At 39.4% G+C, this 13623-nt stretch overlaps 1 protein-coding gene across 2 annotated transcripts in view; it reads right to left on the bottom strand.

Annotated features, from left to right (window-relative positions):
• Window positions 1-13623, bottom strand: part of PI4K2B (phosphatidylinositol 4-kinase type 2 beta) — a 23226-nt gene extending 9603 nt beyond the window's left edge. For both annotated transcript variants that reach the window (XM_061470391.1, XM_061470382.1), the window contains exons 1-5: window positions 13233-13623; window positions 10086-10234; window positions 3556-3756; window positions 2946-3077; window positions 656-809 (exon numbers count right to left, since the gene is read on the bottom strand). In XM_061470391.1, coding sequence (XP_061326375.1) covers window positions 656-809; window positions 2946-3077; window positions 3556-3756; window positions 10086-10234; window positions 13233-13509 — 913 coding nt within the window. In that variant the 5' untranslated portion in view covers window positions 13510-13623. The remainder of the gene's footprint in view (window positions 1-655; window positions 810-2945; window positions 3078-3555; window positions 3757-10085; window positions 10235-13232) is intronic.

Raw genomic sequence — 13623 nt, 5'->3', positions numbered from 1 at the left:
ATAAGTGAATTTAAGAAAAATTAACTAGGGCCGATATATGTCTGAAGAAGAGTAAAGATGCCCACCTCAGACAAAGCAGCAAAGGAGTGTATTTCAAATATAAATCTGCCTTTGGAACACCTACATAGGCAACAGACAAATCCTAGCTTCTGAGTGGAAGAAACAAGAATGCAGGAGAACCAAGATTCACACACCACAGTTGTACTTCAACGCCTAGTCAGAATGAATATGAACTATTTTGTACTGATGCAAAACTGTGCTGTTCTCAACTCCAGCTTAGCATAAAAGGAATGGTAGTCATGGCTTGTCCTACGGTTCCTGAAACCTCACCATCCCTTACCCTAATCAGGGGAAGCAGTTAGTTAATAGCCTACTTACAGCATTAAAGCATTAAGGGAAGTATTTGTTCTTGAATTCTTCCATTGCTTAAAAATATCAAGTAACAGCCAAAAAGGGTTGTTTGGATTTTGCAATATTTAATGCTTGAATCTGAAGTAATTTTTTTTTTAAGTTTTAAATGCAACATTCTGGCCTTCAATCATGAGAAAAGTATCTGAAATACATTAAAAGCATTCAGCAGCAGCAGCTTGCAGCAAGCACTGCTTACCATTTCTGCCTCATTAAAGTAGGTAAGTATCAAGACATTAACAAATACCTGTATTTCTGATGACATAATCCAAAATAACCAATCTTTCAAACTGTGACTGAAATTCTTTCCTTGTATTCTCAGGTAAAGGATCAGTTTCAAACTTCCTGAGCCAGTAGTCAGCTTCCTTATATCCTTCAACAAACAGCTGGAAGGAGCCAACCTGAAACATTAAGTAACGGTATTTGGAAAATGCACTTGGCCTGGTCACATAACTAATCTTAACAGAAAAACTTATTATGTACTTTCAAAATACACAGGAAATATGACATAAAAAAAGATTACTAAGTGGTTTTCTTACATTCCCAAATTATAAAAAAAGGAAGGGTCAAATCATGAGGGCTTTTTCTGTTTAGTTTTGGGGGAGAGGGAATCTTTGGTTGTGATTGTTTTGGTTTTTTTAGTATTTGTTTAAGCATTCACTGAGTTTACCAGAAACAAAACATAGCCCGGCAGCTCAGCATAAGTGAACACTCAATATTATGAGTAATACTTGAAACAGAGAAAAAGAAGTAACATAGAATCACAGAATGGTTTGGGTTGGAAAGGACCTTAGGATCATGTAGTTTCATCCCCCCTGCCATGGACAAGGATGCCCCACACCAGACCATGTTGTCCAAGGCTCTTCTGTCCAACCTGGCCTTGAACACTGCCAGGGATGGAACATTTGCCACTTGGGGCAACCCATTCCAGTGCCTCACCACCCTCACAGTAAAGAACTTCTTCCTTGTATCTAACCTGAACTTCCCCTGTTGAAGTTTAAACCCATTCCACCTTATCACTACAGTGCCTGATGAAAAGCCCCTCTCCAGCATGCTTGTAGGCGCCCTTCAAATATTGGAAGGCTGCTATGAGGTTTCCATGCAGCCTTCTCATCTATTTTTTTTTTCCATTGGTTCAACAGCCCATAGGAAACTCACCAAAAAAAAAAAAAAACCAAAAAAAAAAAACGTATACTGGAGCACTTCCTGTATGAAGACAGGCTGAGAAAGTTGGGGCTGTTCAGCCTGGAGAAGAGAAGGCTGCATGGAGACCTTATAGCAGCCTTCCAGTATCTGAAGGGGGCCCATAGGGATGGTGGGTAGGGACTCTTCCTTAGGGACTGTAGTGACAGAACAAGGGGTAACGGGTTAAAATTTAAATAGAGGAAGTTTAGATTGGATATAAGGAAGAAGTTCTTTACCGTAAGGGTGGTGAGGCACTGGAATGTGTTGCCCAGGGAGGTTGTGCATGCTCCGTCCCTAGCGGTGTTCAAGGCCAGGTTGGACAGAGCCTTGGGTGACATGGTTTAGTGTGAGGTGTCCCCGCCCATGGCAGGGGGGTTGGAACTAGGTGATCTTAAGGTCCTTTCCAACCCTAACTATTGTGCGATTTTACGATTCTATGATTCTATGAAAAGTTCCTGTTTCCTTGATGAGAAAAGCAGCATTAGCCATTTTTTCAAGACAAACGCTTTTCACATGAAAATGGCTGAAATACATTTCTCAAAAGAGTCCAAGGAAGAAAACTACAGATGGCATCAGCTCTGTACGTGTGGACAACAGGGAAGATCCTCAAGATTAAAATCCAAACGGAGACTTATATTTGAGAAGTAAAATGCAAATACATGCACATGTGCAGAGACATGGATAAACACAGAGCATGTGGAATAGCCATGCTGATACAAGCTTGCATAACACATGTCACATGGATCAAAACTGCTGAGAACTGACACAGTGAATTACCCAAGCTGTATGTAACTTTTTTAAGTTCAGGAGAACACCACTGTGGTGGTATTTGGTGCTTTCTTAGCTTGCTAGCCAAGAAGGATGTGGGGTTTTCGTCACTGGAGTACTGCACACAAGATAAAAGCAAGGTAAGATACCTAAAATAATAAAACAAATAGAAAGGAAAAAAACCCACAAGTGTTTAGGAAAAATTATGTAACTAGATAAATTACAGGGGAGAAAATGTGACAAAAGAAAATGTGAGCGAAATGAACTAAACAGTTAAGAAAAAGGAAAAGGCCAAAACAGTGAGAGATGCACAACACTAACATATTACTCCTCCAGCAGAAAGCTAGACTACAAACTGAAACAAAAAGCGGCAAGATTATTAAAGCAGTTCAAATGAAGAAACAATGAGTGGACAGATTTGCATATAAACAGTCATATTTATCAAACTTCAGTTATCCAGAGATAGTTTTCAGCAAGCAACAAGGTTTTTCTTCTCCTGTTGAAGTTTATAAATTTTTTTTTTTTTTAATTGAGAGGTTTGTGTAAGAATCAGCAAATGCACAAATTACTTTTTCCCATCTTACCTTAGGAGGTAGTCCAATTCGATTAAATTTTTTAGCAACTTTTGGCACTTTCTCTAAAGCGTATTTTTTTCCTCTGGACTTTGCGCGATCTATTGCACTGTAATTAAAGGTCTCACTGACAAGCCAGACAACCTTCAAATATGAAAATCAAAAACACAGCTCAGAATTCCTTATTATTTCAATTATAAATTTACAATTAAATTTATGCTTGGCTGTCAAAAAAGCAAAAAGGAAGCATGAGGCATTTCCAACAGAAAGTTTACATAAAGTAGCAAATATTCACTTTTTCATGTATCTCAAAAGAAAAATGGGAATCCTTATATGCCAATTTTTGCAATTTTGCTTCTCACCAAAAGCCAAGGAAATGAAAGTGTCAGGAAATGATAGAAACTGAAGTGGTTCCAAAGAAGAAATTCAATTCAGATCTGAAACTTATCCTTTAAACCAAAAATCACAGTCACTATAACAAACTGTGCCTTCGGATTTGTAACAGTTTATACATGAATTGGGGATAATGATATACAAGCATGTCACCACAAGTACAGTCCAGAGACTGACAAATCTGCCACTATTATTTTTCATTTAATAATTTATGTATTTTAACTTTTACCTTGGTTTTAGGTACAACTCCTAGCCCCAGCTTGTCATCCACAAGATAGGCACCAGCTTCAGAGAGGTATCCCTGATTTGGAACGAGGCAGCCTCTGCCAAAGCAGCAAGGACAACAAACTTTGTGAAAATATTTGGTCCATTTTGGATTTAGATGTCCATAAGGCTCTTCAGATTTTGGTTTGAACACTCCAATAGTTTTCTACAATAAGTAATATAAAATGAAAACATGAATACTTTTGAGTGGCAAAAGATTAAATTTATTTTGAAAATTAGTTATTTGAAAGTATTGGTTAGATACTATACATTGCACTTTACAGTTGATCTTTTTGGATGATGAAATACTAAAACTAACAAACTGATATTCCAAATAAATTTACTGGACAATGCTTGTCTAGAAGAAATTCAAAATAAACTATTCATAAGAGAAAAATCAAACCCAGCTAACATGCACTACCTTTTCAAAATTAATGAGGACTGCATTTTAGAATCATTTGGTTTCTATTCTAAGTTTTCAAATAAGGAGGTTTTAAAAGTAGCTTTAAAAATCATTTTCAGCCCACCATTATACTTCAGACAAAGAGATATAATGGTTCCAGAAAAGTGATAAACATACAGAAAGCTAATAATCCAACGTTACCCTTTTTCTATCTACTTTATTTACTGCTTTAAGTTTAAATGGATCAAAATGCATCAAAATGAAAATCGCATTTTGCAGTTCCAAGAAGTGGTGTCATTTACCACTGCTGTAGAATCCTCAAATGAGAGCTGACAATGGCTCACAGTGTCAGCCACCATTTACACTGGAGACATGTAGCAAAGCTTAAAAGTACTCAGAATACTGTGTTCCAACTTTGGGCGCTATGCTTCAAGAAATCTGTTAATGAACTGAAGAAAGCTGAAAAAAAACAATGAGAATAAACACAAGAAAAAGTGGATAATGAAAGACTGTATGAACAGGGATTGTTTAGCCTAAGAGAAAATGAGGCAAAAGGAACTACACAATTGGTTGCTATAGAGAAAAAAGGAACAGCAGTTACTGTTAATGAGCCGAGAAACTATAGGCTTGAATCACAGCAGATGAATTACAAAGAAAAAATCCTTTTGAATCTTAAGAGCAGCTCAAGACCAGAACAGACTGCCAGGTTCAAGAGTCTCCAAAACAGGATGCCACTAACAACTAGTTAGACAGACATTCATCAGGAATCATGTTAAAACAATCCTGCTCCTCACCACAGGCACTAAAATAGATGATTTCTCAAGGTGCCTTTCTTACACGTGATTCCGTATTTGTTAACCTCAAAACACAGATTGTTACCACAATAAAATATACAACCTTCCACTGATAAACTTCAGCCTACTGCATGAAGTCCATGTAATGACTCTTCTCTAGCTCAAGTGAAGTGCTGTATTTTTCATTCCTTCTCACAGAATCATAGCAAGTAAATAAAATTCTAATAAATATCTAAGAAAACTATTTAAGAAGCACTTTCACACAGTACTTTCCTGAATCCTTATCAAAAAAGAGAATATCTCAATAAGGTAAAAATTGCCTGCTGCTCACCAACACTCATACCTAATTTACACTCAAGTCATGAACGATTTTGCTGACAGTCAGAAACCAGCATTCTGCGTCAGTAACTGCCAATTCAGCCAGATTAGGGAGAGGACACAAGTAGGTGACCTTCAAGCTTATGGAGAACTTTAACCCACTGTGTCCAAGACAACCCAACTACTCCAAGATTGTTCAAGAGAAACCAAATACAGAGAACTTACTTCATGCAGTTTGTAAAGAGATTACACAAGACACCAGGCATTAGTAGCATCACCTGTCTTGTTCCATCAACTACCAGGAAAAATAAGTTACAAACCATTACTATTTCATTCATCCTAGAAAATAAATTTCCTATCAGCAGGACAAAACCAAATTGACAAAAATTCTCTTGTTTTCGGTATGCTGTTAGCTGTGATTCTAAAGTTACATTCAAAATCATGAACAAGTTCTATGCAACTGCACATACACAATTCAATTCAGACCTACACAAAAAGTACAATGGATATATTATGCAACATGAAAGCCAGGATGTTCTCTTGCCCTACTTTTTTTCTTTTTTACATCACACCGCTTTGAAAGCTGAATTCACTTTGTGCACCAAAATTCTCACATTATGTTTAGAGTTGTTAAAAAGTTACTTACTTTCTTCCTATTGGAATCACAGGTACCTGACTGCTCGGAACAAATCCAGCAGCTTTTCATTTCCCAGAAATGTCATGGTGTATTAGTACTATATTTTAATATCACTGTATTATTAATGCCAAGCCATTAACTGTTTCTTTTCTTTGGATAATACTTCCTACAAACTGTCCCATTTTAAAAAAGAGCTTAGCTCCTTACATTGCTTGCCCAGGCTGTACTGTACTATAGTATCAAATCTAGATATGGTTTTTAAGTTTTCACTGAAGCTAGAAGCTTGCCAAATTTTGCAGCGCCACTGCTGTTGAGGACCAGAGTAGAACTAGAAAGCTCAATTTGTAGACAAGGCCAGTCTTAATTTTGCAGGACTCCACTAGCATTACCAATCAGCCAACAGCTAAACTGTCAAAAACATGTTGCAGAACAGTCTGTAACAGACACAATGTCTTTTGCTTTTCTGGTTACACAATGAAGAGAAAATGCAGAAATATTCGACACTTCAGCAATAGTACTGCTTAAGTACTGAACTGCTTTATATCAGTATACAACTACAGCAATAAGCACAAAAAGTTAATTTTTATTAGACAACTTTAATCTTTCTGATATACCCAAATTAGCAAATAAGATGACCTAGCAGTAGCAGGCTGTTTTACCTATAACTTGGCATTAGTGTGGGTAAACACTTCAGAAGCTGACCAGCAAGACAGCTTAGCATGTCTTTAATAATCTCCTCCTCCTTATGCCGGGAAAGAGCTTACGTAAGAAATGCAGGAGACAGCAAGTCACAAAACTGGTCTGAAGTAGAATGATGCAATACTCTGTCCAGCAGGATGTGAAATCCATTCTACAAATGGGAGCTGCACTACTGACAAAATAGGTTTCATCAGACCTTTAATGTGGAAACCAAGTTTAGATAAGCTCTAAATTTAGTGCACAGAACAAAAGCAAAATTCAGAGTCAGCTAAGAACTCAGTATCATTATTCTCAGTCCCATATTGGCAAACACCTTCGTGTATTTTGCAATTAATATTTTCTGGAACCCACAAAAAAAGGAATTTAGATCTTCCTTTCTCCTAAACAAATTCAAATCAATGATCTGCATAAAGGGGGAGTGCAAGTCACTATCACAAACTTAACTAGGAACAAAACCACCTCACACAAAACAGAAGTAAAACCAACAGAAAAATCACCACATAAGAAATAAGGAAATAAGGTGCTCCATCCAAAATACTGTAGTTGCAAAAATGGTGTGTAAGTAATTTCTCATTAGTCCCAGGGTAAAATGAGTCTCTCAGGCATTTGCCAGTCACCAAAAAAACCTGCAAAATCAGTCTGCAAAGGCTTCAAACAAAATAGATTTGCACATATTGAAATCAAGAACAAGTATGTTTTTTTTGTAGTAACTTTCTAAAAATAAGAGACCCCGATTGCACAGCATTAAGAAGAACTCTCCCCGCAAAAAAAAACCAAACACCTAGTTTTAAAGCATTTGGGCGTAACATTGTACTCTTTAGACATATCATGCCTTAGATTTTTGAGAAAGTATTCATTTAAACCAGTACTCTGTTACTCAGATTTTTTTCTACTGCATATTAAATATCATCCTAATTTAAAGTACATCTTTAAAAACACTATAAAGTTTGAGTATCCATATATAAGCATAAACCCTGAAAACCCCCAGAGAACTAAACTACTGGAGTAGGGAAGTGACTTGAAGTTTAAAAAAGTCTGCAGACACTGTGAACAGGTTTTCACATTAACAGCATTAGATGTGACAGCAAGAATCTCAAAAAACAGTTAAGAGAAGATTTTCTACTACCAGTTTGAAACAGATACACCTTCCTTCCCAACCTACTTTGGCTCTCCTCCACTAGAATGAAGTGGGTCATTACTAACAACTACTCCTGGAACACCACAGTATGAACTGTGATGTGCAGCTCTTGGAAGATTCTGAAGGGATAGTTCTGCCACTTTCCATTTTAGAAATAAATTAATAAATTAATATATTTGTTTGTATTGAGTCAGGCAGCTATTCTAAAAATCACTCGTTCAATAAAGTATAAAAACTATCAACAGAAAAGCAGCATTAAAACAAAATAAACACCCATGAAAATTAACTGACAAAACAGTAATACATGCTGTAATGATCGGTAACGCAAATAAAAGCTAAACAAAACCCATAACACTTGCTAAACAAATGGAAAATTACCATTTTGGGGATGTTGGGAGGAACAACAGTCTTGAATATGTTCCAAAAACATAGGCACTTGAAGTGTTACAACTTCTACATCAAATATAACTGGGGTCTTCAGGATTAACAAACACCTACAACTACCTAAAACCAGAAGACTGCTGACTTACCTTAAATACCAGATATGACAAGTTAACAAAGGTGTGGAGGTTTGGAGTCTTCTGGAATAGGTTGCTAATCGAACAAAGTACTTCTAATTTAAAGAAAACAATGTGCAAGTATGTCTTTAACTAAACAATGCTAACCAAATGTTACTTTCCAAGCAAGATATTCAGGTGGCTGGATGATGCTAGAGCGGTAGATGCGTTTTTTCTTGACTTCAGTAAGGCATTTGATACTGTCTTCCACAGCATCCTCACAGATAAGCTAAGGAAGTATGGGCTTGATGATCAGGTAGTGAGGTGGATCAAGAACTGGTTGGAAGGAAGAAGGCAGAGAGTTGTGGTCAATGGGGCAGAATCTAGCTGGAGGTCTGTGACTAGTGGAGTCCCTCAGGGGTCAGTGCTGGGACCAGTGCTGTTTAATATTTTCATCAACGACCTGGATGAGGGAACTGAATGTACCCTCAGCAAGTTCACTGATGATAATAAACTGGGAGGAGTGGCTGACACACCAGAGGGCTGTGTTGCCATTCAGTGAGACCTGGACAGGCTGGAGAGTTGGGTGGGGAGAAACTTGATGAAATTCAACAAGGGCAGGTGTAGAGTCTTGCATCTGGGGAAGAACAACCCCATGTACCAGTACAGGTTGGGGGTTGACCTGATGGACAGTAGTGAAGGGGAAAGGGACCTGGGGGTCCTGGTGGACAGGAGGATGACCATGAGCCAGCAATGTGCCCTTGTGGCCAAGAAGGCCAATGGCATCCTTGGGTACATTAGAAAGAGTGTGGTTAGTAAGTCAAGAGAGGTTCTCCTTCCCCTCTACTCTGCCTTGGTGAGGCCGCATCTGGATTACTGTGTCCAGTTCTGGGACCCTCAGTTCAAGAAGGACACGGAATTGCTTGAAAGAGTCCAGCGCAGAGCCACAAAGATGATTAAGGGAGTGGAACATCTCCCTTATGAGGGGAGGCTGAGGGAGCTGGGACTCTTCAGCTTGGAGGAGACTGAGGGGTGACCTCATCAATGTTTACAAATATGTAAAGGGTGAGTGTCAGGATGATGGTGCTAGTTTTTTCTCAGTGATGTCCAGTGACAGAACAAGGGGCAATGGGTATAAACTGGAGCATAGGAGGTTCCATGTGAACATCAGGAAAAATTTCTTTACTGTGAGAGTGACAGAGCACTGGAACAGGTTGCCCAGGGGGGTTGTGGAGTCTCCTATGTTGGAGATATCCAAGGCCCGCCTGGACAAGTTCCTGTATGATGTACTCTAGGTTACCCTGCTCTTGCAGGGGGGGTTGGACTAGATGATCTTTTGAGGTCCCTTCCAACCCTTGGGATTCTGTGATTCTCTGCCTCAGGGTAACCTTAGGGTTACTTCTTTGATGATCACAACTCAAGGTAGCATTTACCACTAAAGAAGGGGAAAACAAGTCTTCTAGTTATGATTCAGCAGACAAGTACAAAGGTAGATCTGTTTATATCACTCTTTTTGCCTGTCAACCAATTATATCAGAGGAAGAAGTCATGACCTAAATAAAAGACTATCAAAACAAGATGAGAGATAAAAATACAGGAGGCTTGGCTAAAGAAAGCTAAACAGTACCCAGATCAGAAGCTCTGTTGGGTGAAAAATCAATTAAACATAGAAGGTACAAAATGTCAGATTCTGCAGAAGGGAATTCCTGAATTGTTTTCAGATGTTAAAGAGGCCCTTTTATTTTCTCCATATTCCTTTGGAGCAGATAATTCAAAACATGGTAAACTGCAACAGAGAAATAATTCTCGCATTTTTGGCTTAGCTTATGCTGCAAGACATAATTAGAAATTTAAGTATTACCTGCATGGATTTTTCACAACAAAGATTTTCCCATACCATAAATTATTAAACAACTCATTTAAATGAATTTCCATTTAAATAGAACTTTAAAATTTCCATTTTAATCTCACTGCTGATAGAGTCTCTGACTTTGCAATAATATGCTCACCCCTTTTTGATCCTTGGCAAAGTAACTCCCACTGGATCCTTGAGAGATTCTTTCTGGAAAAACTCCACACTCTATAGCTTGTTCTGCTCTCAGAATAATCTCTGCAAATTCTGGATCATCTAAAAATATATTCATATCAGCAGTATGTCCTGTATGCCCTGAAAAATAAAAAAACAAGCAATCTTAAATGTAATTTGTACTCTTAATTAACAGCCTATGTACACACACTGAAAAGCTCACAGCTTTGCCTGCTAAACTGGTAATTTGTAAAGACCACATCCCACTGGATCAGAATCTGTTAGACTACTTCGTCAATACGCAAAACCCAACCCACAATAACCCTTATTTTTATGGACTTTTACCTCTCGAATCAGTGGTTCTTATTCCATAACAAAACCTTAACTACCTCTACAGAAGAAACATCACACCACACAGCTGAGCTGCAACTATTACACATATTTTGTCAGTGAAAGCCAAATCAGAGTTATGCATTATATTGTTACCAAACAAAATGCAACACCCATATTAAGTTGCTCTGCACATTAATCTTCCAGATGAAGAGGATCTACAAGTGAACTTCCTATCACTGAAGCTGTCCATGCAGAGAAGACAACTGAGAGGTCAGGTTTTAATTTCTAGGCATTCATTCCATAACCTAAACCCGTAAGAAGTCTTACTGCCTTGAGGAAATTCTTCAGCTGTGTCTTTTGTAATGTAAGAGATAACTGCAAGAAAAACATATTCCACTAAAAATCAAATTCAAATCAAACAAACCACATTATGCTGTATGCTCAAGGAAGAGAAAAATAATTTGGGAAACTTATTTCAGTATTACTACTGTGCTGCTAGAAAGCCTTCTGTTGCTACAGTGACATAGCCATAGAAAACACACAGGCTGAAAACAAGAAAACTCGCAGTTTTAAAAAGTTTTCTTTCAGTTTATCAACACTAGCCAGAGGAAAATAAGCCATTTTCATTGAAGCTAGTATTAGCTGAATGTGGCAGGGTTTCCTAGGTTGGTTTCTTCTTCAAAAATTACTTTAATCAAGTTTTTCACTATGAAAGCATGTTATGGTCACAACTCACTCCCTATAGAGACTCTAAACTTACAGTTAGAACTAACCCAGTGTTTTCTTGCAACCACTCTTGCGAGCTACTTTTCTCCTTAAACTCCCATCCAGGAAACTAGAGCTCACACACACATAGTTCTAACTACCAAGCTCTGTAAGCTTTTTCAAAATCATGTGGACAAGGCCTAAGGGTTGTGAAGCTGCTATATATGGATGTATAGGAATGTATACACGTATACAGGAACAACGAGATTGTGCCAAAGAAGATACGAATACTACCATCCATGTATATACCTCAACCTGTTCTTCTGTCAGGTTAACATGACATAAGCTAAACAAATACACTCTACAAGAGTAACATGTATGAACTCTTCCACTACTAAACTAGCTTTATACTATTTAACATTAACATGATTAACCAGTTCCATCTCTTTCTATACAGTCTCATACTCCGACCATAATTCCATTAGGAAACCTCCGCGTTGCAATAAAATGCATTAATAATATCTGCTGCATGCTTGTTCCACCTGACACATGAAACAATCCTTCAAGTGCTAGACACACAGAAAAGAGTACGGACAAGGAAACAAGAGCGAGATGAGATGCTGCAATCAACCACAGTTCTGAGATTTTCTTACACTCTCCTGGGGCAGATCCCAAGTGTTAACTCTGTGTTCACCACTCTCACTGCCCCAGTGTGGCAGACCCAGGCCTTTAGTCTCCACTCTGAAGCATTAACTACTGTTTTGCCAGAAGCAGTGTCTCATTAACACATCTTGCGGGAACAAGACAAGAAAACTCCAACATTATAACGGCATGTTTGCACTACCAGTCTGGTCTACACTTGGAATCACTGGGTTTTTTCTTATGGGTAATCACAGTACAGTAGGAAAAGCCTCCTGTGGCTATAGATAAAAGTTACTAGCATAGCTTTTGTTGCTCAAACTGATGAGTGTTTTGTTCAGATTTTTTGGTTTTTTTTTAGTATCTTATTATTGCAAAAGGAACGATTTTTACCAGCCTTTGACAAGAAATCCTGTGGTATAATTGCAACAGCAAACACTATTATGTGATAGAAGTCCATGTATTTCCATTACTGAACCTTTCCCAGATGAACATCTATTTACAAAGTTGCACAGAATCAGAAAGCTTGTAAGTCTAAAGAAAAAAAGTAAGCAATAAATATTTCATAGTTTACCATATATGTATCTAGTTATGCAGTTATATATATAATAGCTTATAATGAATCCTATATAGTTTATATTTAGAATCAGATAGTTGCCACACTTACACTTCTTTTCAAATTGATAATTGAATTTTTGCATTTCTAATTTTTCAAATCATATTTTTCTCTAAGTCTGGATTTCAAAACATAGAAAGCAGATCTTTGTTTATGAACACCAAAAATATGACAGAAGAGTCCACATGTAAAACTGTTAATATATGTGAAAAAAATGGCTGGAGCAAGAACTAAAGCAAAGTAAAATTTTTTCAAAGAATAAGAAGATGCGGGTCACAAGCAAGTAATTGGTAGGCCAGTTGAGACAAACAGAAAACCTGGCAGAGTTTGCCAAGCGTTCAGAAAGCAACAACTGAAGCCACCACAGAACACAGTCTGTAAAACACGCAAAGCCGTTAAGATTAAAAAACCGTGACAGAAACAAAGCAAAACCCAACGAAACAGAAGACAGAGAACAAGGAGAGTAACAGTGGAGACACTCATGAAGATGCAAATGATTTCATGCAGCCCTGCGCATAAACCATTAGAATTTCGAGCCATTCACAGGACTCTTTCCCTTCGAAGGCTGTTACGTCTGCGAGCCCGTGAGCTGAGCAAGGTACCCCGCACCTCGCTGAGCCTCTGGGCTGCAGACAAAAGCTGCCATCAAGCTTCTTGTGAAGCAGGGACACCTCAAGCAGACACCAGGCGCGGCACTTCAGGCGTACTTCAGTCCTACAGGTAGTTTCCCAGCCTGGCCAGCAGGAGAGCGCGCAGGCTCTCTCCCACATGCGCACCCCTGCAGCTCTCCCCGCGTTCACCCCGGCCCGGCGGGGCGGCGGCGGCCCTGGGCCGTACCTGCGGCGACACGGGACTCCTTATCCCAGGCGGCACCCGCTCGGCGGCCGCGACCAGCGCCCGGCGCCCGCAGGAGAGGCTCGTCCTCTCCATCGCCCTCGGGCCCCGAGTCCTCCTCACCCTCCTCCTCGAGCCCGAGCTCCCCACACAGCCTCACAGCCGCGCCGGGGGCAGCTTTTACCACCTGCGGCCCCCGCCAGGGTGGCCCTGCCTGAGGAGCCGGATCCGCGAGGAACAACAGCCGCTCATCAGGCTCTCCGGCACCCAGCTCCGCCATGGGCTGAGTGCTGTGGGAGGTGCCCCCGGGCGGGCTCAGGCCCCTCGGCCGCAGCCCATGGTGCGCCCAGCCGACACAACTAGCTCCACCGCTCCCATCGGAGCCCTGCGCATG

This window comes from Pezoporus flaviventris, unplaced genomic scaffold, assembly GCF_033815535.1.
Source record: "Pezoporus flaviventris isolate CSIRO_AGI_PZ_B2104156 unplaced genomic scaffold, CSIRO_AGI_Pfla_v1 ptg000002l, whole genome shotgun sequence".
Lineage (NCBI taxonomy): Eukaryota > Metazoa > Chordata > Aves > Psittaciformes > Psittacidae > Pezoporus > Pezoporus flaviventris.
Note: the sequence above shows the minus strand (reverse complement) of the source record. Positions and strands in the feature narration are given on the sequence as shown.